The sequence below is a fragment of the Pyricularia pennisetigena genome, chromosome 2 (assembly GCF_004337985.1).
Source record: "Pyricularia pennisetigena strain Br36 chromosome 2, whole genome shotgun sequence".
Classification (NCBI taxonomy): Eukaryota; Fungi; Ascomycota; class Sordariomycetes; order Magnaporthales; family Pyriculariaceae; genus Pyricularia; species Pyricularia pennisetigena.
In genome coordinates, this window is record NC_043741.1 from 5,354,530 (window position 1) to 5,382,340 (window position 27,811).

Genomic DNA, 27,811 nt, shown 5'->3' on the forward strand with positions numbered 1-27,811 from the left:
CCGCTTGTACATACTTGCTCATTGCTACGCATGCTCTTGATTGTTTTGTTTTAATGAAGTTCATGACAAGATCCTCGAAAAGGTCAGTGCCTTATCTGGAGGTACTTCCGCCACCGTGACTCGTTCCCTATTATGTGACAGCGAAAAAGGGGATGGCCGAGTCCAGACTTTGTGGAAAACGACCCAAGACAGACCCCGAGCTCTCCGCAAAAGCTGAAAACAAAAGGCTATTTTTTTCTGGGTTTGGTAAGGTTGCAACTTTGTTTCTTAATTGCTGCCAAAGTAGACTAGCGGTTCAATATAAGCAAGGACATCAGTAAGAAAGATATCGTGCATCTAGAAATCGACTGGGGTTTGTTTTCCGGGGGTGCTGGGCGGCAGCAGCGGTTAATTGAACCTTTTTTTTTTTTTTTAATGGCTTCGTTGCACTGAACCTAAGCTTTCGCCCAAAGCAGATCCAGAGGAGCTGGCACTCAGATGTGGATCCATGTTGTATGCACGAATGATGATCCAATATATTTCCAAAGCATAACTTGCACGCAGGACAGAACGTCAGCTCGTTTGTAACCCACGATTTGGAATGAGCCTCGCGCGGCGCAAATAACTCGGGAGCTTCAGCAACCAGAAAAGAAGAAAGAGAAAAAAATGCATTCCCCTGGCGCCGGGTAGACGCGCCCAGTGTAACCATATCGAGGGGGCTCAGCTCGAAAATTTCGAGACGAAGAAGGATGTTCAGGTGATCAATTGCGAATAGCTAGCTGACCAAAACCCCTTGACAAAGAGGGTCCGTGCCGATGGGGGTCAGTGCGTATTGCTTATTATCCCAGGTCTAGAGCTAGAAGTTAAGCTTCCTTCTATTAAACCTTTCCGGGCTCCAAAGCGAAAACGGCGCTAGCAGACTGCTTCTGGCAGTCTTCACTGACATGCTTAGTCTGTTTTTCCATTCCAAAATTAGCTTTGCTTATGTGGGGACGAGAACCACGATGGAAGTTCGGACATTGGTTCTAGCAGTACATGCAAGTCTACAGTAGACTAGACTGCTCCCCTTTGAATTGTCTTTTATTTTTGACATGCCCGCTAATAACCTAGCCCTTAGTCCGAACTTCAACGACAGGAACGCAGCACTCCAAGAAAGCCCGAGCTTCGATAATCAAACGACATATTATACAACAAAAAAAAAACGAGCCTTATAATACCGATCTGCAGGCCCAAATCCCGATTCTGTGGGCAGGCCAGGGTAATAGCGCCTGTGGCGTTCGTCCCAAAGAGCCACCGTAGAACATGAGAAGACGATCGAATCAGCAGCTCCAGCAAAAAGAAAACAGACGACGAGCTGCGCTTTGCACTAGCGCACCATGGCCTCAGCTTTGCTATCACGAGCTGTAGGGGTCATGATTTTCTTCAAGGGCACCCAAAAGCAGTGCCACCAGTACATGGGACGACAGCCTTACCTTGTCGGGGCCAAGCACCCCGAAAATAGTCTCCGTAATTGAAGAAAGAAAAAAAAAAAATTCTTCCTGGACTTCGGCTTCGAGTCGAGACTTCAGCGCTTGCGAGTAATGGTTTCCAGGTTTCTCCAGTCACGGAGATGCCGACCCATCAAGATGGTGCTGAAAGCGCGTTGAGCCGCAGTCGGTGCTTGATATAAAAGAAAGCCTCCTTGCAAACAAGATATTCTTTTGGCTTTCCTTTCCTCGGCAGTGGCAGCACCCTCTTTTATCTGCGCTCCGGAGCTTCCTCGAGGAATTTGTTATCAAGATCCCTTTTGATATCAGATATTGTGCCATCACATTTTCCTCGAGATGTCGTCGTCAGTCCGAGTATCGTCAGTGCTGGCTGCAGCACTCCTGGCCTTTGCTCCTCCCACCCTCGGCAAGGACTGGGAAGGGGCGCCATACAAATGGCTTTTCGAGTTCCCCTTGCCGATCCCGCCGCTCAAGACGAAGAAATAGTAAGTCCTTGATATTTGCGCAAATCTTATGGGAGCCTTGACTTACATAACATCCGTGTGGCAGTGATACGTTCACGCACCCTACCACTGGCGGTGCCATCAAGTATTATGAGCTCGAAGAAAAGGTCTTCTCTCAGAATGTGTACCCGGACCGTGGCAATGCAACTCTGAGAGGATATGACGGCATGTCCCCAGGCCCGACGTTTCTCGTTGAAAAAGACGAGGAGGCCATCGTGCGCATAACAAACCATGCCACCCGGGCGACATCGACACATCTTCACGGATCATACTCTGTAAGTATCCGTTTCGAACCCTCAAATGGCCACTTTGGCATCCCTTTTCTGACACACGTGTATAGCGACCCGCGTTTGACGGATGGGCCGACGATCTGACTCCGGTCGGGAGCTTCAAGGATTACTACTATCCCAACGGCCAAAACGGCCGCATGATGTGGTACCACGACCACGCCATCGACCACACTGCTGAAAACGCATACTACGGCCTTGCAGGCGCGTACATAATCCACGACAAGAACGAGGACAAGCTCGGGCTTCCCAGCGGATATGGCCAATTCGATGTCCCGCTTGTCCTATCGGCAAAGCAGTACAACCAGGACGGATCGCTCTTCTCCCCCGAGGGCGAAACGAGCAGTCTGTACGGAGACGTGATTCAGGTCAACGGACAACCTTGGCCGTTCATGAACGTCCAAGCACGCAAATACCGCTTCCGTTTCCTGAACGCGGCCATCTCACGGACCTTTTGGATGTACTTTGAGCTTACCGACCAGGTCGGCAAGAAGATCCCATTCCAGATCATCGCAACCGACTCGGGGCTGTTGAGCGGGCCGCAAAAGACCGACAACATGTACATCTCGATGGCTGAACGGTACGAGATCGTCTTTGACTTCAAAGACTTCAAGGGCAAGACTATCATGCTCCGCAACGAGCGAAAATTTGCTCCAGACACAGACTACCTGCACACCGACAAGGTCATGGTTTTCAAGGTGGCCAAGGACAGCGTCTCGGATCCGTCCCAGGTCCCTTCGACCCTCCGCACCATTCCATTCCCGCCCGCCAAGACGACGGTGGACAAGCGCTTCAAGTTTGAGCGCAAAAATGGCCAGTGGACCATCAACGGTGTGACTTGGGAGGATGCCAACAACCGCGTCTTGGCCAAGCCGCAGCGAGGATCGACCGAGGTCTGGGAGTTGGAGAACAGCAGTGGCGGCTGGTCGCACCCCATCCATGTCCACTTGGTGGATTTCCAGGTCATCAAGAGAGTCAATGGAAAGCGATCCTTGCAGTCGTACGAAACGGCCGGGCTCAAGGATGTCGTCTGGCTGGGTCCGGGAGAGACGGTGACGGTGCGGGCGATATACGGCCCCATGGAGGGCCTGTATATGTTTCACTGCCACAACCTCATCCACGAGGACCACGCCATGATGGCGGCTTTCAACGTCACCCACCTAGACGATCTCGGCTATAACGACCCCGACTTCATGGACCCAATGGAGCAGCGGTGGCGGGCGAGGCCAGAGAGCCCGGAGCTGTATACCTTGGATGCAGTCAAGCAGAGGATCGAGTATATGGCCAAGGCAGGACCGTACGTCGACATCAAAGGGATTGAGGACAAACTGACGAGCTATTGGGCCAGAAAAGCATCTTCGACCACTGCTAGTTCGAGCTCTGGTGGCAAATCAAGTGAAAGCGGGAAAGACTCCGACGACAAGAAGAGCAAGTCGAGGCGCGACGCAAGCTTCATGGCAAGGAGAAGAATGCAGTAATATATAATGTCAAGCTTTTCTCCTGAAGTGCGAAGCAGGGAGGGAGGATGAAGTATATACATACCCCAGGAACATATGCGGCTAATATTAACGTATAGAATCAATCCCAACCAATCATAAAATCTTATAATCTGCTCACAATGAAATCGTCAGTGTTGCGGTGAGTCGAAGATGAGGTTTCTTTTTTTTTCTTCTTCCCCTCCGCCTAAATACGGTACGTGGCGCGCAGGCTAAACCAGCCCAACAGTTGTGAGAAGGCTGGAAAATGTTTTACAGCGAGGAACGGCCGTTGCTAGCATGCCCCTCCACTAGAGGGAAAAAAAAAAGTTGGTTGCTTGGTCATGACAGATGAGCATTGAGCAACTGATAAGTGTAGGTGGTCAGATCGACAGGAAAAAATTTGACGATTTGTTGATTGAGACAAAAGTTTTCCTCGAAAAACATTATCCACGTGAAATTAGGATGCGTTACACACCTGCCCGTTTCTGCATGCACGTGTCTACACGATTCGTTCAAGTCAAGGGCGGGTTGCACGCCAAGGCCGATGCCTTCCAGCACCCTACCTTGCAAGCTCTCTTCAGCCCGTCCGAGAGATTGATAAGACAGGGTTCGACAAACAGGGTCTACAATACCAACTAAATTTTTTTTTTTTTTTTTCTGTACGAAAGTAAGTATTCAACCTGATGGTATGTTTCTTTACCCGCCCGCGATTGGTTGTTTTCCCAGCGCCGAGGCTGGCCATCCCCGCTCCCGGGAGGTTGGTTTCCCTGGGCAGCGGGGATGCTGGACGAACTCGGCGTCATTGGATGAGGGGAAACATCCCGGTCGACGTGCAGAATATAGCAGTTGGAGAGTTGTGCATGTCGACGATGAAGCAATAGTCCACCCTGCGATGTTACCTCCCAATCGATGTTAAGCGACCTGGCCGGGGGTCGTCCTAGCCGAACTCCGATCTGAGAGAATACATAAAAGTAGGAGATATTCTCTCACCATCTCCAAAGAAGGTTCTGCCTTGCACGGCTTCATCCCGGAGTTTTTGACTTTGACTCCCTTTCACCCATTGCTGCGACACCACGCAGATTGGTCTCTTGGTCTTCTCCTGCGACCATCCTCTCCACAACCAAAAAAAAAAAAAAAAAATGCGTGTCAACTCTATTCAGCTCGCCCTTGCCGGGCTCGTAGCTGTCAGCAATGCCGTGCCTGTCAAACAGAACTGCAACACCCAGAAGCCTATCACCAAGCTTCAGCTCGGCCCACGTCCCTATTGGCTGATTGACAGCCTCGAGGACAGCCCTCTCAAGGCTGAGCTTGAACAGTGCAAAGAGATGGAGATGAAGCCCACCGCCTGGTCCATCGGACACCGAGGCGGCGGCACCATGCAGATCCCGGAGCACTCTCGCGAGTCCTTCCTCGCTGGTAAGTAGACCTGGAGGTGATACCAGAAAAAAAGAAAAAAATACCGAACATAAAGCTGACCAGCACAACAGGAACGCGAATGGGAGCCGGCATCCAGGAGTGCGATGTTGCATTCACCAAGGACCTGGAGCTCGTGTGCCGTCACTCGCACTGCGACCTGCACACAACGACCAACATCGTCGACATCCCCGAGCTCAACGCCAAGTGCACCAAGCCCTTCCAGCCTGCGGACCCGGCAACCGGCAAGACCGCCACGGCAAAGTGCTGCACCAGCGACATCACCGTCGCCGAGTTCAAGACGCTCTGCGCCAAGATGGACGGCTCCAACCCCAACGCCACCACGCCGGCCCAGTACCTCAAGGGCACGCCGGCCTGGAGGACGGACCTGTACTCCAACGAGTGCGCCAAGGTCCTGACCCACAAGGAGAGCATCAAGCTCATCGACAGCCTCGGGCTCAAGTTCACCCCCGAGCTCAAGACCCCCGAGGTCCCCATGCCTTTCGCCGGCGACTACACCCAGGAGAGGTACGCCCAGCAGATGATTGACGAGTACAAGGAGGCCGGCATCGCCCCCTCGCGCGTCTACCCGCAGTCGTTCCTGTACGCCGACATCCTGTACTGGCTCAAGGCCGAGCCCGAGTTCGCCAAGCAGGCCGTCTACCTGGACGAGTCGGCCGACGCCCCCGGCGCCTTCCCCGGCGCCGTCGCGAACCTGACCCGGTACGCCGCCGACGGCGTCCCCATCATCGCGCCTCCGCTGCCCTACCTCGTGACCATGGGCAAGGGCGCCGACGGCAAGGAAAAGATTGTGCCTTCCGTCTACGCCACCGAGGCCAAGAGGCTCGGCATGAAAATCATCGCCTGGACCGCCGAGAGGTCCGGCTGGGTTGGCAACGCTGCCCGGTCGGGCGACTACTACTACACGACCATTGCAAACTACACCAAGAAGGATGGTGACGCTTTCCAGCTCCTCGACGTCCTGGGCAGGGATATTGGTGTCCTGGGCGTCTTCTCTGACTGGTCGGCCACGGTGACGTACTACGCCAACTGCTTTGGTCTGTTCCCTTGAACGATTTAGACATGACGTTATGATAGAATATAGACTAGTGTAGACTAGCACCGTACCTAAAACCAGGCTAGCGCCAGTAATATAGAACTTGAGAATCCGATAAAGCTTCGACCTTGAGTGATGGCAGTATCATTTCCAATGCACGTCCTTGGAAAAAATCATGCAAGTGCCAGTTCTTGTACTGTCTCTTCATTCTATCGGCAGCCATGGAGCGGTCGTGACATACCATGGGGACCCGCGAGAACCTTGCCGCCGCCATCGCCCAAGAATCTTGTGGGTTGATGCTGTGTGCATATATATCAGGAGACGAGGAGAAATTTCATCAAGTTCCACGCATGTTCATCGTCTACCGATTGCCCCATTGCGTCGCCGTCTGGTTCGGTCAGTCGGGTGATGGCAGCGACGAGGCTGTGACGGCCCTCCGATATCTCGGTGATCAGCTCGAGCTTGGCCGGAACGGCACCGAGCCAGATCTCCCGGCGCATCAGAGCCGGACTGGTACCTATCCGAGACTGAGCTTCCGTATAGTAACGACCTCTGGGTAGCAATCGGCCTAATGAAAGCGGAGTACGTGGCCGGAGCACCCCTTTTGAATGCCTTTCTAGTCATGCTTGGAGTCGGGTACCTTGCGCAGCGGTGTGTGGGTATGCGAGCGGACACCCTCGCGCAACGGCGGTCATGATATCTCTGACGGCTGCACAGCTCCGACTGCGCAATGAGCGATTCCGAAGCCTATGTGGGCGAGATGGGCTGGGCGGCGAAGCTCGTCAGGGCCGATCGGTCCTAAGCACGAGCATGGGACACACGGTACTGGCCCCTGCTGCAGCGACACCCGGAGGCGTGGCTTGCGCATTGCTCGGTTGCAAGTCCTCCGTTCTCCTGCCACCGCAGGCTGAGGGTACATCCAAAGTGGTCGGTGAATGCTACATTCACGAGCTCGATGACTCCATGACAACCTGGATCCGCTCCTCAAGCAGCTGAACCGTCCAGAAGGACAGGAAGGAAATGGGAAACGCATAGTATCAGTATGTCCATCCCGAGCAAAGCCTGACAATTATCGAAAATCCATGATTGGGCCCTTTGTCATCCGAGTGACCAAGCCATCTCAACACCAAGAAGCTGGGCGCGCCGGCACTCTCTGTCAAGTTTTACAACTGTCATTGGGGAAGAGGTCAATTCAGATTCTAGGCTGTTCCCGGAACATCTATCCCAACGAGGAACTGAGATAGAGACTCTCCGACTCAGCTGATCACGACAAAGCGAAAGCAGGATAAGCGGTTTAGCATAGAGGTCACCAGGCGTGCGAGCGTTATACAATGGCTTTGTCCACATATAGGTGAGGAATGGGTTTCGATACGTATGGTAAATTCTTGCTTCTCTTCTTCACAGTTTTGGCATAGCCTGAGAGTGTTATCTGGCCTCTCTTCTGGGCTGCATTCAATGGGGATGAGGGTGCAGGCTGTTTGTGGTCGTAAGCCAAAGCGTTCGGGCCCTTGTGCCCCGTTTCGCAACAATGACGAGCTGACATTAGTCCTGGTGTTGCCGCTCAAGGAGGAAATGTGAAGAGATTTTCAATGGCCATGTGACAATTTTTAAAATGTCCAGAATAGAAACTGAGTCTATCGTTCGAATCGGACAGTGATGCCACAGTTGTATGTGCTAACGTGCTTTTTGCCCATGTTTGATTTATTTCTCGCGCATCGCAGACCGCGACATTCGACATTGCGCTAGGGTGCTGTGGGGCGAAGAAACTTGGAAGCCGTCCCCTCAATCCAAAGTCGTTCCAGGGGTTGACCGCCTGGCAAAAACCCATGCGGGCAGAAAAAAAGTTCCCCATTAAAATTTGGTTACTCCGCCTTGCGCATCTTAAGCGTCTTCCTCCAAACATCTTCTACTTCCCCGTACTGCTTGAGCTCAGCAAACAACAATGGCTCACAAGGGCAAAACCGCTCCGGCGAAGCCGCCGACATCGCATAAGAAAGAGCTCAAGTCCCTCAAACGGAAAAGAGGCCAGGAGGAGCTCAGCAGCCTCCGCAAGGCCATTGACGAGTTCGACCTCAAATCCACCCCCAAGGCCTTTGCAGACCTGCCCTTGTCCGAACCGACAGCCAAAGGAGTGCGCGACTCGCACTTCGAGACCTTGACCGACATCCAGGCGCGTGCGATCCCTCTAGCCCTCAAGGGCCGCGACATTCTCGGTGCAGCCAAGACTGGGTCCGGCAAGACCCTCGCGTTCCTCGTCCCCCTCCTCGACAAGCTCTACCGTGAACAATGGACCCAGGAGGCTAAGCTGGGAGCTCTGGTGCTTAGTCCGACACGTGAACTGGCCGTACAGACTTTCCAGGTACTGCGCAAGATTGGCAGGCACCATCTGTTCTCGGCCGGCCTGGTGATCGGTGGCAAGAGCGTGCGTGAGGAGGCCGAAGCGCTCTCGCGCATGAACATCCTGATCGGGACGCCGGGACGTATCCTGCAACACCTCGACCAGACGCATGGCTTCGATGTCGACAACCTTCAGCTGCTAGTTTTGGACGAGGCGGATAGAATTATGGACCTGGGTTTTCAGAGAGATGTGGATGCCCTCGTACAGCACCTCCCGACCACACGCCAAACACTTCTGTTCAGCGCAACACAAAGCAAAAAAGTCTCGGACCTGGCGCGACTGAGCTTGAAGGATCCTGAGTATGTCTCGGTGCATGCCGAGGCCACTACGGCGACCCCCAGTACGCTGCAGCAACATTACATCGTCACGCCCCTCCCCGAAAAGCTCAACACACTGTGGGGCTTCATCAAGGCGAACCTGAAAAGCAAAATGGTAGTTTTCCTTTCATCAGGAAAACAGGTCCGCTTCGTCTACGAGAGTTTCCGTCAGATGCAGCCAGGTATCCCACTCTTGCACATGCATGGACGTCAGAAACAGCTGGCCCGACTCGACGTCACCAAGCGCTTCGACTCTTCAAAACATGCTTGTCTGTTCGCCACTGATGTTATCGCTCGGGGAATCGACTTCACTGGGGTTGACTGGGTTGTCCAGGTCGATGCGCCTGAAGATATAGACGACTACATCCACCGAGTCGGTCGTACGGCGCGTTACGAGAGAGAGGGCAAGGCTGTCATTTTTCTGGATCCCAGCGAGGAGGCTGGCATGCTCAAAAGGTTAGAGAGGAAGAAGGTACCCATCTCCAAGGTCACGGCAAAGGATTCCAAGAAAAAGAGCATAAGTGATGAGCTCCAAAGTATATGCTGGAAGAGCCACGACGTCAAGTACCTGGCGCAAAAGGCATTCATCAGTTACGCACGTGCTGTACATCGTGCCACGGAGCGGGACGAAAAACACAATGAGAACGGTGATCAGGTGTTCAAATTTGATAAGCTGGACTTGGAGGGATTTGCCAAGAGCATGGGTCTGGCCGGTGCTCCGCAAATCAAGTTCCAAAAGGGAGAGGACGTCAAGCGGATGAAGAACGCGCCTCGTGCGCCCTTGTCGAGCGGCTCCGAAGATGAGTCTGGCGACGACAAGCCTGGCAGGCGGAGGAAGAAGGATGAGGTGCGGACGAAGGCGGACAAGATGTTCGAGCGAACCAACCAAGACGTCTTGTCGAAGCACTACAGGAATCTGGTGGAGGACGGAGACAACGACGACGAGGAGGAGGACTTTTTCACAACAAAGCGAGTCCTGCGCGGAGACGAACTCGACGAGGCCGCTGGCGGCGCCGGCGCGGGTCTCCCTACCGCCAAAACGATCGACCTTGGCGGCACCGAGCTCGTGCTCGACTCCAAGAGGAGAGAGAAGCTCATCAAGTCCAAGAAGCAGCTCGCCAAGCTCAAGGGCAAAGGCCAAAAGCTGGTGTTCGACGAGGACGGCGTCGCCCACCCTCTGTACACACTCCAGGACGAGGAAGACTTCAAGCAGCAGGGTCCTGCGGAGGTTCTACGGAAGCAATTCGTTGAGCAGGAAGGCGACAAGGTCAAGGAGGCCGATCTGGACGACAAGGCACTCGCCAAGCAGAAGAAGAGGGAAAAGAAGCTCAAGCGCAAGGCCCGGGAGCGTGGCGAGGCAGAGGGGACCGAGGGGCCGCAGCTTGCAGGAGGCGACGAGGACGGAGAAGATCCGCTCGAACTGCTCCGGTCTTTGCCCATGGCAGGGGCCGCGAGAGACAGTGGCGATGATGAGAGCGAGGACGAAAGGCCGAAGAAGAAGGCCAAGAAGTGGTTCCAGGACGACTCGGACGATGAAAGAAAGCCCAAGCGGAAGGTTATTGAGCTGGATCATGAGCCTGACACGCTCGAAGATTACGAGGCCATCGCCGCTGGCCTGCTTGACGACTAGAAAATTGTGTAGTTTCAGCATTGATAAATATCAGATAGATATAATACTGGCGATTGGCATAACCTTTTCGACAATTCCTTCCCTGAAATTAGTCGTTACCTTTGTATGGGATTGCTATGTTCTTTTATCTTCCAAGTTTGAGATTCAAGGCTTGTCATGGTCTCAATATTGGTCCTGACTTGGGAGCTTGCTCGAATTGCTTTGTGTTCAATGTGTTTGATAACTTTGTAGCATCACTTACCAAATCTATACAAACTTAACTCTAGAATTCCAGGGTCTCCAGTGTTACCTGTACTTACATTCGGCTGGGTTGGCTTGGTAGGTTGATCCCGGCGTAACCTACATCTAAAACTAGCGTCAACCTCGGATCGGCACGCTGCTGAGGATACTGTCGAGAGTGTAAAATAGGACAGTTTGGTAGTTCATGGGGCTCGATTCAGGGGTTGCCCCCACCAGCCTAGCCAACAGCTGGCGGGGTAATCAGGTGCTCCGCGCAAGCTCCTATGAACTTGTGGTTCCCTCCCCGCCACCACAGTATGGCGTGTCATGTAAGCCAACGCCGCTAAAGCCGCGGCGGCAGGCGAACCGGGCGACCTCGGGCCATATCATTGACGGCGGTTTCATAACGGTCCTTAACAACGTCCTTCCCCAATTGCTTTTTCCGGCTCTTTTTTTGGAGCTTTATTTGAGCACACATACATAATCTTAACCACATACAACGCGATGCAAGAAAACACATCAGAGCCACTACACACCAACAAGAGCTCCTCGCTCACCAACGGCGCGGCCAATGCGACGTCAGACGCCCCGGCGCAACGCTCCCTCCGCGATGTTTGCAACGACGCGCAGCGTAAAGTCGCCACTTTTCTGAGCGATCCGGACCCGGGCTCAGAGATCCTACGAGCTGTGCAGCGACAGGTCCGCATCTCGCTGGACGTCGTTGACAAGGCTTTAGAAGAATATGGGTATGGCAGGCACAGCAATCTTGTTTTCATCCGTTATGCATGTGACTTTGCGCAACACCAAAAGCACAACTTTCGATACCAAGACTTCCGACTAACAAACACCGATCCCCGGGACCAGAATCCCAGAACTCTCCCTCTCCTACAACGGCGGCAAAGACTGCCTCGTCATGCTGATCCTGATCCTCGCCTGCCTCCCACGACACTTTGACTCCTCCAACACCCCACCGCCCACCACAGAACCCACCACGAGCACGACGCCCTTCAAGGCGATACACCAACCCCCCATACCGCCGGCGTCGTCTTCGTCGCCACCGCGCCAGTTCCCGGATTCGCTGCAGGCCGTGTACGTCGTGTCGCGCCACCCCTTCGCCGAGGTGGACGCCTTTGTCGACCGCACCTCGGCCGAGTACCACCTGGCCGTCGAGCGCATCGCCCAGCCCATGAAGCCCGCGCTGCACGCCTACTTGGCCGCGCGCCCGGCCGTGCGCGCCGTCTTTGTCGGCACGAGGCGGACGGACCCGCACGGTGAGAGCCTGACGCACTTTGACGCTACGGATCCTGGGTGGCCGCCGTTTATGAGGGTGCATCCGGTCATTGACTGGCATTATGCCGAGATCTGGGCTGTAAGTCTTTTTTTCTCTCTCTCTTTCTTGTGCTAGAGACGGATGGATTTTTCTCAGGCTAACACGCGATTGTGGTACTCTCCACCCAACGTAGTTCATCCGTCATCTGGGAATTCCATACTGCGAGCTGTACGACAGGGGCTACACGTCCCTCGGTGGCACGACCGACACGAATCCGAATCCTGCGCTGAAGCGCGTTGTAGAAAGTACGGCGGACGGCAAGGCGGATCCGCAAGAGACGTTTCGGCCTGCGTACGAGCTCATGGACGACTACGAGGAGAGGCTTGGGCGTGATAGGTAGCAACGTCTACGGTGGACGGCTGATCAGTGGCCTCGCGCAGCTGTAAAAAAAAAGAAAAAGAAAAAGAAAAAAAAAAGCCTGCCCCAGTTGGTCGGAGCTAGCTTGAACTGCTACCGCGCGGGATAATGTGCTAGACCGACCTACTCAATCCTTGTTTTGCACCAGGAATAGACGATATATCTGTAAAAACACATAGATGGTGTCACAATCTCATTAAACTGAAGCAGCTTGTGTATTTGAAATGAAGTTATCGGCGGTGGACCAGACTGCGTCGGTCGTAATGAATCTCAGTTACAATGCTTTGCTACGCTCTCTTGTACCCCCATGTCCGAATTAACTTTGCGCATTCATGCTGAAATGAAAAAAGAATACAAAACAAAGTCTACGCTTTAGACTTTACAATATGAAAATCATACTCGTTCCCACTGCGGGTACTTGGATGAAGAAAAGTCTATGGCAATTGCAATATTTGCACCGCCCAACCCATCTTGATTTGCAAAACTGCAAATCGGATTCATAGGCCGTTGCACAGCTTTCAGCACGGCCTAGAATCCTGTTGCAGACAGTCGGGGTAGCACCGCTAACCATTTAGATGACAACCCCACCGATGCGCCGTATAAAAATCCCACGTTTGTTCAACATCTACTTACCATGCACATCGACGTGAACCTTTCATCATTAACCGCAGCGTCATCAAAACAGCTCCCACATTGGCCGTGGAAGTTGTGATGGTAGCTGTGTCGTTTTCTTTGAGCCACTGCCAGCAGGCTTGATGCCCACATATACGACCTTCCGCGGTGGGGTTCCCGTAGTTGCCGAGTGGGATGAAAGGCCATAGTAATCAGAGATCGAGTGGGTGAGCCATCGCCTGTTGGGGATTTCATGTTAGTTTGTGCAGGCAGCACACGTGCCAGGTAATATAGAGGAGCATACTTGAAGGCACTGCTCTCGTCGTCGCCCAACGAGTCAAAAACGACGCCAGAGTCAATAGCCCCTTTGTCGCGCGTCTCACGGTGGGCCTTTTTCCAACCCGGGCCGCTTGGCTTTTGTGGTGTGGCCTGGCGTCGTCCAACGAAGACGATTTCTTCGTCTTCGGAATCGAGCCCGCTCTCACCCTCGCTAGCTGCACGTGCCTCCTTCTCCTTCTCCAACTCCTTCCGCTCCTTTTCAGCAGCGGCGGCCCTGATCCTGGCATCCTCCTCCACAAGGAACTGCCGAACGGGCTCCTCGAGCGTGCGCACCCAGCCCTTCAGCGCTGGCGTCTTCTTGGCCGTGGCTCGAAGCTCGCGCGGCACGCGGCCGACTGCCACGGCGGCAGATTCAGCCCCGGCGGACAGCAGGCCGGCGTCGATCTGCTGCTGGCGCTTCCTCTTGAGCGCGGCGACCCTGGCGCGGTCCTCCTCAATCTGATCGCGCAGGCCACGATCCCACAGTTGAGCGACGTGGTAGGGCACGTAGTCGTGCACGACGTGCGTCGGGCCCACCTGGAAGTCGATGGGCTCGGGCGGCTGGGCGCCAGGCACGTGGACCAGACGGTCGTTCTCCCACCTGCGCCGCTGCCGGCTGCCCTCGTTGCCCTTGAGGACAAGCTCGCGGCGGCGCTGGCTGTCGCGGCGGGAAGGGGGCCTGCGCGGAGGTGCGATGCCGCCCAGGCCCGGATCGATGGACACGCGCGCTTGGTTGGTGCGCGGTGCGGGGATGCTGTTGTCCAGCGGAATGGAGAAGGGCGTGCCGGTGCCGCGGGCCTCGGCAGACACGCTGAGCGACTCGAGCGCGGACACTGTCCATGCTTCAATGTCAAGGGTCGCCGTTGATGCGATTGAGGGCGTGTGGTGGTGCCCATGATGAATGTTGCCACTGGCGTGGTGGGCTTCGCCCGACGCTGACATTGCCGGGGACTCCGGGGGAGGTGGAACAGCACTGTAGATGGCCATTGTCGCAGATGTTGAGACTGGCAGATTATTAAGGTGACGAAACTTCGCGCGTTCACCGATGGATAACTGGCTGCTTCAACTGTAGGGAGGATACAAGGCCACAGTGGCAAGAAGATAAGACCGATAAAGGGCGATGCTATCGAACCCTGAGATGAGACGACAGAAAAAGAAACGGATGAGAATACAAAACAAGAGCAAGAAATTTCCTTACCCGGTGGACGTAGTCAACGACGCGAGATGAATGAGGTTACAGTCAGAAAGACTCATTCAGTCATTCCCGAATCGGCCAAATCCGTTCTTCAACGTCGGGGCCCATCTGCAAAAGCCGATGAGGACATTGACTTGCTTCTACAGATGCAGACACGGGGCCTTTGTGGGCTTTGTGGGCCTCGGTAGCCAATCAAATGCTCTGATACCGGCACGCATTTTTGGGGTCCGATTCGCTACCACGTGAAACAGCCACTGCAAATCCCAAGATCGGAGGGGGGGGTCGGAGCTATCAAGGCTTGCAAGGGTTCCCCCACGCTTTCTCACGTGTCATCGGTAACTCTCAACAACGGATCCAACGCTGTGATGGAGTGCAGAACAAGTTGGTTTTGTTGGTAGATGATGATTCGCTCACTGCTCTCAGTCTACTCGGCTGCAGCATATGCTTCGAAGTTTGAGTTTTCTTTTATTTCCAATAAAGAGGACAGTATCCAGGGTTCGAGTTTCCACTTGCAAAGGGTCTGGCGAAAGGAGAACGGATGTACCGTAGCTTGCGTTCCAGAATCCGCTGTCATCTTTTATGCTTTGTCAGTTGTTCTTTTTTTGGTGTTTCCAAGTGAACACAAGATCATATTTTGAGGCCCCTGGCAGCTTTTCTATTTACCCCAATGCATTAGACGAAAGATGGTCGTTAAAAAGCAAATATCGTCATAACAAAGAAGCTTTGGGGAGAAAATGGTGAGATGGCAACAAAGATTGCACAAAGAAGGAAGTTTCCACAGCACGAAGGGCCTGCTAATGATAGAATCGATACCTCTTCTTAGACGAGATGGACAAAGTCTTATCCAGATAAGTACATTGGTGTCCCCGGCTGATAGCCTTGGAAATCGCACTATATCTAGGCAAGCAGCAGTGCTGGTGTGGATCCTTACTGTAAGTAGATTCTCCAAGTAACCTGAGGAGTTGATCATGTCAGTGATATGAGTCCTTCGTGGCCAACTTGGAACCACCAAATTCCGTTCGACTCACCTGGCTGAAACCCCGACTCACCCACAACCTATTTTGATATTCCCCGCAGAGCTCGTATTGGCCCTTCCCCTCGCAATGGACTCTGATTGCGCCCGATGCATCCGTTGCGGGTGATGCGGTTCAAGAGCTCCGATTCTGGGTATTGTCGAGACTTGCATACTATTTCAGGTGGCGTCTCGATGATAATAAATCATTGTCTTCGATCCATACCAGTACCCAAAGGCAAGATTGGTTGCTGACAGCTAGTCAAGGCCTGGGAATGCAATTGTGCCAGGCAATGGCCCCTTGCCTTTCCTTCGCTTCGACTTGGACTTGGCCGGCTTCTCGTCTTCCGAACTGTCGGCGTCACTGTCGCTATCATCACTGTCGTCATCCTCGCCCCGTTGCCTCTTCTTGGACGAGCCATCTTCGTCGTCATCCTCGCTTTCAGCCTCTTCTGGTGAGTCAGCCTCTGCCCAGACCTTGACTACCTTGCCACCACCACTGATCATCCTGTCATAGCAGTCAAACCCAATGGCCGTGACACCCTCTACTTCATCATGCCTGAGGGTCAACTCGACTTCACGCCTTCTCAGGTCGACGATGTAGACGCTGCCGTCGCCAACACCCACAGCCACCTTGGTGCCACTGCCGTGAGAAGCAGGCACACGAACTATGCAATCCAGACTCTCAGGCTCCTTCTTGCCACGGCCACCGGCCACGTAGATGCGTTCTTGCTGATCATCCCAGGAGCCGCGGTCCCACATGGTCAAAACGCCCGAACCGGTACCGACCGCCACAACGGCGTTGCCCCGCATCTTCTTGGGACCAAGTCCGCTGGGTATGATGGCCGAGCACAGCAACTCATCCTCTTGGTCCTCACTCCTAGCCATGATCCCAGAGCGCACGTCCGTGACGGCCAGCGTACTGCCACCTGTGCTCACCCACTGCTTCGAAAAGCCCGAGGTGCTCTCCGCCGACGGCGGGAGCGGGGTGATGCTGGTGACATAGTCGTCGTGGGGCATGTGCTTCCGAACAGGCTCGGGGTTCAGGCTTCCATCCTTGAGCAGATCCAGAATATATAGTGCGCCGGAGTCTGTGCCGAGCAAAAGGGTCTTCGGGGTTAGGGCGTGCATAATGGCAGGCGGATCATCGTGATTGCCTCGTTTAGGGATGTTGATCTTGGATATGACTTTGCCAGTCTCTGGGTCAAAGTGCTTGACAACGCAGTCCGTTCCGGCAGAGTACAACGCTGTGCGCATATTTGGCCTGGTCAGTCTGGTGCCACTTAGAATGAAGTGGGGGATAGGTCGTACCTTTGCCATCATGTCCATAGACCAGACACCGACAGCTTCCCTTGTGACGGCGAGTTGACCAAATTTCCTTGATCAATCCCTTGCCGTCTTTTTTGGCCGGGGGCAAGCTGAAAGTGTGCACATGACCACTGGACAATCCAACTGTGAGAAGCGGCTTTTCTGGGTGAAGAGCCTGGGCGAAAAGGTCCGCCGAAAGCGGAAGTGTGCAGAGGTTCTCCAACATGCTCAATTGCCAATTCAAGGTCGCTACTGGAAGGTTGAGGCCGACCACCGCTTCACCATTCGATATGAAGAAAGCATAAGAGAGCAACAACAGTCAATCGTTGTCGCAAAACGTCTGCTATAGAAAAGGGAAGCTTCTGTATTGTCGCGAAATTTCTTGCAGGGTTGTCAAGCTACTGTGGGTCCTAGCAACGCCAAGTGGGTCCTGTTATCCTGCCTTGCCTGCTTGAGAAGGAAAGACAACGTAGCGACTCTTGACTCTCGATACTTTTGTTTTGGGCGATCATAACACAGTGCTTTTGTTTTTTGTTTTTGTTATTTGTTTTTGTCATTTTCTGGGGTTTTCTGTCATTCCGTGATCAATTGTCAACCCCAACCTAGCGATGAAATGTCAACGGTGTCTTTAGTCTCCTGACAGCTTCAAAGTTTTGGCAAAAGGCATTCATTCAGATGGTTCCGATCTGACCAGGCGTCATTACGAACTTGAACTGAGATGTCCTAACACGTTTTGTCTATCAGGGCCCTATTCCGTTGGTTCCTTTCAAGTCACTCTAAAAACAAAAGCTCAACCCCACCCCAAATTCTACCTCCTGCCACCACGAGAAACACCATCATGGCAGGTCTCGTCGGTATCTTCCTCCTTATATGTGGGGTTCTGACCTCACTTATATCGATCACGCCGGTCGAACAGTCCCCACGTTGTGTCATGTATCTCACCGGGTAGGCTACTGCATTCATCCGCACTCCCGTGGAACGCCATCCTTATTTCACAGATGTATTCCATCTTATCTGTGCCCGAGTACCGTACGGGACGGTGGTACTAATGCAAAGCACGCTACAACCGTGCGCGTAGTCAGCACAATGTAGTGCCTGACATCAGCGAGCTCAGACACGTCACACATGTGGCTCTGGCATTCATGCAATCTTCAACCTTCAACGACGACAGCCGCAATGAATGGCCACTGTTCACCGACGTAGAGACGGTTCGTCGCCAATTCCTTCCAGGCACCAAGGTCATGGTTGCCATCGGCGGTTGGGGAGATACCGCCGGGTTCGAGACGGCAGCCGCCAGCGCCGAGTCCCGCAAGCGTTTTGCGGCCAACGTCGCCCGCATGGTGGAGGCCACCGGTGCAGATGGAATCGACCTGGACTGGGAGTACCCGGGCGGGAACGGGGAGGACTACAAGAAGGTTCCAAACAAGCAGCGTGAATGGGAGATCGAAGCCTATCCGCTACTTGTTGCGGAGGTCAGATCAGCCATTGGACCCGCCAAGGTTCTTTCTGCCGCCGTTCCGGGCCTGGAGCGCGATTTGATCGCCTTCACGCGCGAAACCGTCCCGAGGATCCTCCGGCACCTGGACTTTTTGAACGTCATGACGTACGATCTCATGAACCGGCGAGACAACATCACCAAGCACCACACAGGTGTGCAGCTGAGCTTGGAGTCGATCGAGGCATACGTGGCACGGGGAGCCAAGCCGTCCCAGCTCAACTTGGGTCTTGCATTTTACGTCAAGTATTTCCAAACCCGCCACGCAGAGTGTTCCGGCCCCGGCAAAGCTATCGGCTGTCCCACCTTGCTGCTCGAGGACCCAGACACGGGTGCGGATCTCGGTCGCACCGGCGGCTTTTCTTGGCACGACAGTGTGCCCCAAGATGCCCAGGCATCTTTCCAGAGGGCTCTGCGATATGGCGTTTACGACGAGGTTGGGGGTGGCTTCTACTACTGGGACGAGGAGGAGGACCGGTGGTGGACATTCGACAACCCCGATGCCATTTCGCGCAAGTTTGATTCCATCATTGGCGCCAGAAACCTCGGTGGCGTCTTTGCCTGGGGGCTGGGTGAGGATGCTCCTCACTTCAAACATCTTGGTGAAGTCAACTCGAGGTTGGACGAGATGGCGAATTCAAGAACAGGTCGATCCGGGACGGAACTTTGAACGACTTGGAGTGCATGGATATGTGACAAAAATCATGTGCGCTTGACTTGGGTCACCGATCGAGGTTGTCAGCGTTAGTTCGAGTCAAGTTATGCGGTGCACGGAACCACTTGTTCACACAGCAAGTGACACCTACTCGGTCGAGGATACACATGAACAAGGTGTGAGGGTTTTCACGCGGAGATATGTGGCTCTACGAAGTTCGGAATGATGACCGTTCACATTCTTCATTTTATGTGGCTTTTGTTGTTTCATTACACTTTGGACTGAGAGATTAACCTAAAGAACCATAGACGCCGAACCTGTCTTCACCAGACCCAAGCCGATGCTGACGACGGAGTCAAATATAAAGGAAGGGGGTATTTTCAACTTGAAAAGAGCAAAACAAATTGGTCACATTGAGACCAAGCAAAAACAAACATGGGCAAAATGTCATAGCGTGACAGAGTTTCTGTCATCATAATCGAACCACCCCATATGTCCTTTTTTTGGTGAAGATGATGATGTCCCGGAGTCTTGGATTATCTTGTGCCATTGCACGTCATTCTCATTAAAGGAAGGAAATTTCGGGTAAACCAGTGTCGTTATTTAGGCGCCGTTGTAAGGCGTAGTCTTTGCGTGGGGCTGGTGCGGGTCGGAGGTGACGCTGTTGCGGGAGCGGTTCCACTCGAGGCCTTCAAGAACGAGCAGGACGGTGAAGATGGCCCTGTTGATTTTCCCTTTTGTCAGTGTCTCCATTCGCTTATTTTTTTTTTCTTCTTCCAATTGCAAGTAAATATTTCGTTTCAAAGAGAAAAACATACCACAAGAAGAAGCCAAAAGCCACAGCTGCCGAGGTCGACCCGCAGAGCGTGTCCCTGCCGCAGTTCCAGGGCCCGCCGAGGTAGGCGGCGAGGGCGATGGAGCCGGCGAACCAAAAGATGGTGGTGAGGGCGAGCAGTCCCAGGGCGACGAGCTTGTGGAACAGGCGTGCGGCGTACATGGGCGTCAAGCCCAGGTAGGCGAGCACGAGCAGCGACCAGACCGAGTTGAAGACCATAAAGTTGAGCGAGTCGGGCGACCGGCTCACCACGTAGGGGCCATAGCGGTTGTAAAAGACGCTCACGGCGTAGGCGGTCAGGCCCAACTCGATTATCGCAAAGAGGATCGCCACGATGTGGAGGATGGTTATGAGTCCGAAAGCCATTTTTGCGGTTTAGTGTCCTCGTCTTTTTGTGGGTGACTGTTGTGGCTGTTGCCGCTTTGTTGTTTCAGGAAGGGTTGAAGCGTGGAGTAGGCTTGGTTAGGCAGAAGCTACAAGAAGGGTGAGAGAGGGTGGTGGGTTATTACAGAAAGATATTTAAATTTAGAGAAAGCAGATCAGAGTGGTCTGGCTCTAGACATGTAGGTAGGTTATCTTAGTATATGGATGTTATTACACCGGAGGACGTTGGGCTCAGGAGTAGTAATGAGGCATCACCGTCACGAACAGTGGGAATGGGGGGGGTGGAGTCAATTTATCGGCATTGCCCTTGTGCCAATACCATTGGGGTCTCGCAAAAACCAAGCAGGTTCCCACAAGAAGTTATGACGCGGAAGGGTATGGGGCGGTCCCTCCGCCGAGCTCAAGACTGCCGGTTCAGGAGAATTGTCTATGCGAGTCTTGGCTAGCCAAGGTGGTGCCATGACGTGGGCTGCGTGCATTTGGTGGCTGATTTTACCAAATTGGGCTGACCTCCTGACATTTTTGACGGACCATTCGAACTAATTGTTTTTCCTTCAGAAATGGGGCATGTCACGTCAGGAAAAGGATGGAAGCCCGATTTGAGATGGAGGGACTTCTGTGATGGCCCATTTCATCGGTGACGTCAATTTGCCATTGGCCCCTACACCTGCAAGGGAGTCTGAAGGGTCGCTGCAAGAGTGGGGCCAGTAATCGTCCCGTCCTTAGAGTAGATCACCAATCGCAAACCTAAACGATCGACGGCGCGACGGACGCCTTCTAGCCGTTTCCAACAAGAGCCGACATGTACTATGGTAATCTAATGACAAGGCCAAAGCAAGCAGGGCACCTCGGCTTGTCAGAATGTCCAAGAATCTGCAGATTCTGCAGACTCATTGACCCGAGAAAAAAAAAAAAAAAAAAAAGGTTACTTGTAATTATTTGAGACGATTATTTTTGGTCTTTCACTCTTTCTTCTCTGGTCGCAGGCCCCTTATCCAAGACCCCTTTATCTTGATCCGAAACAGCAACCTTCTGCGAGTTATGGGGACGAACGAAATGTCGGTTAATGCCCACAGGGCTGAGCCGCGCTGCATGGCAAGCATGACTTTAACTCAACTTGTTCATCAAGGCAAAGCCCACGACGCAAATGTGCAACCCTTTTTGCATGTCAATGAATCCTTGTCTAGCGGTTTGAGTATTTTTCTCATCAACAGTCACCTGAAAGACCTCGGAGACACTCATTTGAGAATGCTCACTTCAGACGGAATGCATGCCTTCCCGAATTATTCATGCAGATCCGCAGTCTGTAGGTGTCGATGCAATCCGTCGCCATTCGCGTCAAGCGGAGGGAGGGAGACAGAAATAAAACCAGACTGGAGATGCATCAAAATCGCGATTTTGCCTGTCCTCCCTCCCAAGCGAGTGCCTAGGCAATTCATATTTTTGTCACAAACACTGGGAACAAATACAGTGTGAATTTCAGTCCACATGGGTAAAGTACTGATGTACCTAGGTAGGTACATATGCATGTACTACTTACTGATAGACTCTTGTTGCTCATATCACTTTGACCATTGTCCATTACTGCCTACCTAGGTAGGCATTCATACAACCTGATTATCTAGCATGGCCTGATGGATGAGAACACATTTATGTAGTATAGAGGTAGTCAGGCCTTAATATTGTCCCTTTGCTTGTCTTGTTTTACAAAATGTACTGAAAAAAAAAAAAAAAAAAAAAACGCCGATTCTCCGTCGGGTAATGCCAAATACAACCAGTCACGTTTCTACATTATTTTGGCTGTCTTCTGCAGGCTTAGTATTTGAGCATGAGATGAAGCAATCACACAAACCCAGAAGAGTTGTCTCGACGATGCGCATTATCCAATAAGACGAACAAAAAAGTGACACAAATCAAGCTACTAGCGCATGCAGTAGATCGGAAGACCCCAAATAGATATTTCACCTTGGGGGCTTACGTGCACGTTTTCTCGGTCTAAATATAACATAATGACTACGTTGGAAGCGACAGTGATGCTCTGCAGAAAACTGCATTTTCGTGGCATGCAATTGACAAAAATCCTACCGCAAGCTACAGTAGCATTGGGGGTCTAGACTAACAGGTCGGCAACGCCCGCATCGATGCGGCTTGGCGGCTGAAACCTGCTGCGGGCATAAAAGTCGTCGGTTTGCTTTTCCGAGGTAGCGTTAATTACTGACTGTCACAAAGTCAGCTCTCATTGTTTTTCTTGGTGCATGTTGTATGTCGTTGGACAGACCCCATGCACAGTAGCATTGCGAGTATTGTTGGATTATGGATCGGAATTAGGAAAGTATGACGGCAGGCTTTAACCGTTGACAGGACACACATGACGGAGATTCAACGGTCCAGTGCTAAAACTCGCCAAGGGCGCCAACAACTGGTGAGTTCACTGGGTGTGAAAGCGTGATGTGTCTCGCGTAGTACGGCAGACGATGCATCCCATCTGATTCTCGTCGGACTTTTCAGTCTATCGGCTACGAGGGGGGGCGTTTTTTCAGCCCCAGATTTATCGTACAGGCGGATTTCAATTGCAATGATTGTGGCCGCCTGCAACAAAAAAAAAAAAAAAAAAAAAAATTCACTGCCAAACCCGGGAACTGATTGGAGAATGCATCTCAACGCTCAAAGCTAGGCTAGAATCAGCTTTCAACCAGGCCAACGATGTGCGGCGGTAACGTGGGGAGATAGATAGCCTCCCAGCCTCCTATACCACAACAAGTGTGGGGTATCGGCCGACTTTGCAGGGTTGTAGAGGGCGATAGAGGCCCCCAGCCCGCTTGGCCGCGCTATCACAGTATCAACTGGGCTGGAGGCTGCGGGGAGATAAGCGCTGATCTGAACCCGATTGATGGCCATGGTGTGGATGGTTGACACAAAAGAATTAGATGTGAATGTCACATGGACCACGGCAGGCGCTGGATTTTCTCTTTTCGATATGAAGCTTGTGGGGAGAAAGAAGAGATGGCAGAGAAGTAAAGCAGAAAAAGAAATTGTGTGCCTGAATGTTGGTGCCAGGGCGGCTGATTGCTGAACCTTTAGCTTGAACCTGAGTTGAAATCAATCAACTGAAGACCTACTGGGGTGGAAATAAAATCAATAAAAAACTTCCTTCACAATACAATTTTTTTCTCCCTCGAGATCGATGCAACACTTGGCTCATTGTTCGCCCCTCGACAACAAAATGGATGCAATTCGGGGTCTTTTTCTACGAAAGTGGCAACACTACTTTTTTTTTTATTGCCCTCAGTGAATGAATCTGCAATGCAACCCCGAGCAGAGTGTGAGCGGGGGTGATAGAGATGATAACTGTCTGGTACCTGCCGCTTCGTCCGAAGATAGATAGCGGCGTACCCCGGACCTGACTGTCCAGGCCGAATGACGGGGATAAGTTTGGCAGGACTAGTAAGCTTAAAATAATAAGTAAAAAAAAAAAAAAAAAAGGAAAAAGAAAAAGAATACTTCCCAAGGACCACTTACTGTCTCTCCTTCGCCACGTCTAGTCTTTTTTTCTTGGTCGTTTCTTTCCTTTATACATACCTCGTTCCTAGGTGGGCTAGTACTGCGTGTACTCTACTCACATTTCCTACGCCTAGCCTTGATACTCGAAGCATTTATAGTGTGAAGTTATCCAAAAAACCATGGACGAGACTCGCGAGCTGCCGGCAGAGGCCATGCCGGTCTCGGCGCCACAACGGAGGACAATGGGCGACTATGTGAGGCGCGTCAAGAGATCCCTCACCACGCGCGAGGGCCTGGTTGGAAATTACGATTACAAGTACCTCTTCACGCCAAAGTTGCCGTTCATGAAGACCCCTCGCTCGGCCGCTCCATTCTTTGGCCTCAACGACCGCATGCCCGTCTTATTGGCCATGCTGCTCGGCTTCCAGCACGCCCTGGCCATGCTTGCTGGTCTGATAACGGTCCCGCTGCTCCTTTCGGGTACCGGTGGCGCCAACCTCCCGCCGGCCACGCAGCAGTACCTGGTCTCGTCCGTCATGATCGTCGCCGGTTTCCTGTCCACCATCCAGATCACGCGCTTCCACCTCCTCAAGACTCCATACTACCTCGGCACCGGGCTCATCTCCGTCGTCGGCTGCTCATTTGCCGTCATCTCTGTGGCCACCGGCGGCATCAAGCAAATGTACGCCAGCGGTTTCTGTCCGTCCAGCCCAGACGGCACTCCGCTGCCGTGCCCCGATGCTTACGGCGCTCTCCTGGGTACTGCGGCCGTGTGTGCCCTGTTGGAGATCTTGCTGTCTTTCCTGCCGCCAAAGGTCGTGCTGCGCATCTTCCCGCCCATTGTTACCGGGCCGACGGTGATGCTCATCGGAATGTAAGTTTCCTGTTGGATTCCCCAGCACACCTGGTTTCTCTCAGGGGACTTCAGAGCTTCATGGCTATGGGCTAACCGGTGGACGACTCCTTCCACAGATCGCTAGTAAAATCAGGCTTCACCAACTGGGCAGGTGGAACAGGCCCTTGCAGCAACGCGGACCCGACGCCCTTTTTCGCCAGGTGCCCCAACATCAACGCACCGCACGCACTCCCCTGGGGAAGCGCAGAGTATCTCGGTAAGTCTCATGCAACCGAGGACTCATCTCACCACATTTCCAAGGAAGTCCACCAAAGTCTCTTACCCTGTTTCTAACCTGGAACTCCTGCCCTCCAAGGTCTCGGCTTCTCTGTCTACGTGACCATTTTCCTCTGCGAGCGCTTCGGCGCACCGCTCATGCAGTCGGCAGCCATCGTCATCGGCCTGGCCGTCGGCTGCATCATCGCTGCGGCGACGGGCTACTTCGACAACACCGGCATCAACAACGCGCCCGCCGTGTCGTTCATCTGGGTCCAGACCTTCAAGCTGCAGGTCTACCCACCACTCGTCCTGCCCATGCTGGCTGTGGTGCTGATCTGTATGTGCGAGACAATTGGAGACATCACGGCCACCTGCGACGTGAGCCGTCTCGAGGTCGAGGGCAGGATGTACGAGAGCCGTATCCAGGGCGGTGTGCTGGCCGACGGTGTCAACAGTATTCTGTAAGTCTTTTTTTTTTATGGTCTGTGTGTTGACGAGGATAAAGCATAGGGAAATTGCAGTATACTGACCCTGATTTCTGTTCAAAAGTGCGGCCATGATGACCATCACTCCCATGACCACCTATGCACAAAACAATGGTGTCATTGCCCTAACGCGGTGTGCGAACCGAAAGGCGGGATACTTTTGCTGGCAAGTCGCCTCTTGAACTCTTTCGTATGCGCTTAGGTAATACGAAAGCATGGCTAATACCAATTTTCTTCTGTTTTAGCCTCTTTCTTATAATCATGGGCGTCTTTGCCAAATTCGCTGCGGCCCTCGTCGCGATCCCTGCGCCCGTCTTGGGCGGCATGAGTGAGTTCTACCCATCCAAACACACACACACACACCCATCCTCTCCCTCTTATGCATTGCCGAAACTGACTCCCCCTTCTTCCTCCAGCCACGTTCCTCTTCTCCTCGGTCGCCGTCTCAGGCATCGCCATCATCACCAAGGGCGTCCCCTTCAACCGCCGCAACCGCTTCATCCTGACGGCGGGCCTCGCCCTGGGCTACGGCGCCACGCTGGTGCCGACCTACTTCCACAACGTCTTCGGTCCGACCGACAACGGGGCGCTGCAGGGCTTCCTGAACGCCATCGAGCTCATCATGGAGACGGGCTTTGCCGTCGCCGCCTTCATCTGCGTCGTCTTCAACCTGCTGCTGCCGGACGAGGTGGTGGATGAGGCCGAGGAGAACAAGGGGCAGCAGCAGCAGCAGCGCGGCGGGGTGGCGTCTTCGTCGTCTGCTGACCTCTCGGAGCGGGATGACGCCGTTCACTCGCCGTCGGGAAAGACGGCGGAACGGGGAGGTGTGCCGCAGGTCGTGGCGTCGAGCGGGGAGGCGGGCTCTGACACCGGCATTGAGCACAAGGTCAAGGACAGCTGAGGGGGCTCGATTTGACACTCGGCTGGGAATTGTAATGTCTTGAAATGAGAGGGGCGCTGCTGAGTCTTGTTAGAGTAGTTGAATACCACATCTTTTGCCCTTGAGCGTTTGATCTGGAGACAAGGCCGAACGCTTGCTACGTAATCTAGGACTAGGTTGAACCAGTCCTTGAAACGTGTGGTACGAGAAACCAAGATATGGTTAGACAATGTTCGATTTTTAATTTTGTTGAAAGGTAAAGAAAGCGAAAGATTCGCTTTGAAAACTGTAAGAATTGCCATACGGTTTTCATAGTCGCTCTAAATTCCTAAATAGCGCAGCCCCTTTTTTTTCAGACCAAAGTATACAGGGTTCTATTCACTCAGTAGGTCTTCGCGAGGTATATCGCCAAGAGATCTGTTCATGCTAATCCGGGCTCAAGTCTAGATTGGTTGACGTTCAGTCGGCTTGAGATGGTAGATGGGATGAGAAACAATCGTTTCGAATTTTGCACATTCCGATACCAGCCTTATCCCAACATCAAACGGGAACGCGCTTGATTCGATGGGACCTGATCGACGTCGGAAAACGAATTTGACGGGGACCTAGACCTGGTTAAGTCACATGGCATTATTCTGGATTTTTCATGCGTTATGTGTCAAGATAATTTCAAACCTTGCTGCTTGGCGAATCTCCGGGGCTGTGAGCTACCTACCTTGGGTGCAGGTACCTGTGTATGTATACCTGGATCCTTTGGTGCACATGAATAAGCCGTTCTGTAAAGTCTCGGGAGCCGGATCATCATTGTCAGGGAGTAATACTTAGTCAGTTAGTGTGTCAAGTGGTAGCCTTGCAACCCACCGGTTCGTGTTACAAGCTGTCATGTACAACTGGGTTTGAGCATCTAAATAGATCACAGCATCTCAGACTCATTTCTTTGCCAGTCGTCTACATGCATGTACTGTTCTTTATTATTATTATTATTATTATTTTTTTTACTTGTAACTATACCCCTTTCCTTACCACCCACCACCGCCACCAATTGCATTTGTTTAGTTCATGAGCAGAAACAGAAAAGCTTCTTCAAGCTGCATGATGAACGTCTGTCTGTTTGTTTGTCTGTCCAATACGTGGAAAATTGTACAATACGACATCATATATTGATAATTCTGTTCACACACATTGGGTGCCACAATCAATAAGCAGGAAAGCAAGCTACGGAATCCCCAAAGGTCAAAAAACTAGCGGCCGTCGAAGCTGAGCCACGTTCTTGAATTATTTGGTCCGTGGACATGTAATCCGGCACCTTCCATATCAGGCCAACACGGCAGCAGGTTGTGCCAATGGCATTCTTCCGCAGAAGTTTCCCACTACAACTCTGCCCTCCATGACTCGTGAGGCCGTCTAGCGAGGCCCTCCATCCCCCGTGCAGTCTCTCGTCCCATCCCCTGCGTGCACAAGTGCCTGGTGCAGCGTCGATCCCTGGAGAGGAAGCTTGTGTTTCTATTTCCCAATCATCAGACGACAGCGCCCCTCCCTCTGGGCGGTGGGCTTGATCGTAC

At 52.8% G+C, this 27,811-nt stretch overlaps 10 protein-coding genes across 10 annotated transcripts; 7 read left to right on the forward strand and 3 right to left on the reverse strand.

Moving 5' to 3' along the window:
• Positions 1–1,802: 1,802 nt before the first annotated feature.
• Positions 1,803–3,734, forward strand: PpBr36_01476 (uncharacterized protein; the record flags this gene model as incomplete). Its single annotated transcript, XM_029888662.1, has 3 exons — positions 1,803–1,951; positions 2,016–2,244; positions 2,310–3,734. 3 exons carry the CDS (start codon positions 1,803–1,805, stop codon positions 3,732–3,734), a joined length of 1,803 nt encoding a protein of 600 aa, XP_029752117.1.
• A 1,139-nt stretch (positions 3,735–4,873) lies between these two features.
• PpBr36_01477 (uncharacterized protein) lies at positions 4,874–6,219 on the forward strand (the record flags this gene model as incomplete). The annotated part of the gene is made up of 2 exons (XM_029888663.1): positions 4,874–5,150; positions 5,222–6,219. 2 exons carry the CDS (start codon positions 4,874–4,876, stop codon positions 6,217–6,219), a joined length of 1,275 nt encoding a protein of 424 aa, XP_029752118.1.
• A 227-nt stretch (positions 6,220–6,446) lies between these two features.
• On the forward strand, positions 6,447–7,200 carry PpBr36_01478 (uncharacterized protein; the record flags this gene model as incomplete). The annotated part of the gene is made up of 2 exons (XM_029888664.1): positions 6,447–6,746; positions 6,922–7,200. 2 exons carry the CDS (start codon positions 6,447–6,449, stop codon positions 7,198–7,200), a joined length of 579 nt encoding a protein of 192 aa, XP_029752108.1.
• Positions 7,201–8,146: 946 nt separating this feature from the next.
• PpBr36_01479 (uncharacterized protein) lies at positions 8,147–10,549 on the forward strand (the record flags this gene model as incomplete). The annotated part of the gene is made up of 1 exon (XM_029888665.1): positions 8,147–10,549. The coding sequence occupies one exon, from the start codon at positions 8,147–8,149 to the stop codon at positions 10,547–10,549; it is 2,403 nt and encodes an 800-aa protein (XP_029752109.1).
• Positions 10,550–11,272: 723 nt separating this feature from the next.
• PpBr36_01480 (uncharacterized protein) lies at positions 11,273–12,438 on the forward strand (the record flags this gene model as incomplete). Its single annotated transcript, XM_029888666.1, has 3 exons — positions 11,273–11,514; positions 11,633–12,137; positions 12,232–12,438. 3 exons carry the CDS (start codon positions 11,273–11,275, stop codon positions 12,436–12,438), a joined length of 954 nt encoding a protein of 317 aa, XP_029752255.1.
• A 693-nt stretch (positions 12,439–13,131) lies between these two features.
• Positions 13,132–14,372, reverse strand: PpBr36_01481 (uncharacterized protein; the record flags this gene model as incomplete). Its single annotated transcript, XM_029888667.1, has 2 exons — positions 13,132–13,306; positions 13,372–14,372. 2 exons carry the CDS (start codon positions 14,370–14,372, stop codon positions 13,132–13,134), a joined length of 1,176 nt encoding a protein of 391 aa, XP_029752254.1.
• A 1,478-nt stretch (positions 14,373–15,850) lies between these two features.
• Positions 15,851–17,126, reverse strand: PpBr36_01482 (uncharacterized protein; the record flags this gene model as incomplete). Its single annotated transcript, XM_029888668.1, has 2 exons — positions 15,851–16,839; positions 16,904–17,126. The coding sequence occupies 2 exons, from the start codon at positions 17,124–17,126 to the stop codon at positions 15,851–15,853; spliced, it is 1,212 nt and encodes a 403-aa protein (XP_029752257.1).
• Positions 17,127–17,738: 612 nt separating this feature from the next.
• PpBr36_01483 (uncharacterized protein) lies at positions 17,739–19,065 on the forward strand (the record flags this gene model as incomplete). The annotated part of the gene is made up of 2 exons (XM_029888669.1): positions 17,739–17,845; positions 17,979–19,065. 2 exons carry the CDS (start codon positions 17,739–17,741, stop codon positions 19,063–19,065), a joined length of 1,194 nt encoding a protein of 397 aa, XP_029751595.1.
• Positions 19,066–19,653: 588 nt separating this feature from the next.
• On the reverse strand, positions 19,654–20,251 carry PpBr36_01484 (uncharacterized protein; the record flags this gene model as incomplete). Its single annotated transcript, XM_029888670.1, has 2 exons — positions 19,654–19,771; positions 19,869–20,251. The coding sequence occupies 2 exons, from the start codon at positions 20,249–20,251 to the stop codon at positions 19,654–19,656; spliced, it is 501 nt and encodes a 166-aa protein (XP_029752252.1).
• A 3,698-nt stretch (positions 20,252–23,949) lies between these two features.
• Positions 23,950–26,270, forward strand: PpBr36_01485 (uncharacterized protein; the record flags this gene model as incomplete). Its single annotated transcript, XM_029888671.1, has 6 exons — positions 23,950–24,644; positions 24,743–24,882; positions 24,982–25,345; positions 25,434–25,502; positions 25,615–25,697; positions 25,786–26,270. 6 exons carry the CDS (start codon positions 23,950–23,952, stop codon positions 26,268–26,270), a joined length of 1,836 nt encoding a protein of 611 aa, XP_029752235.1.
• Between the last annotated feature and the right edge of the window lie 1,541 nt (positions 26,271–27,811).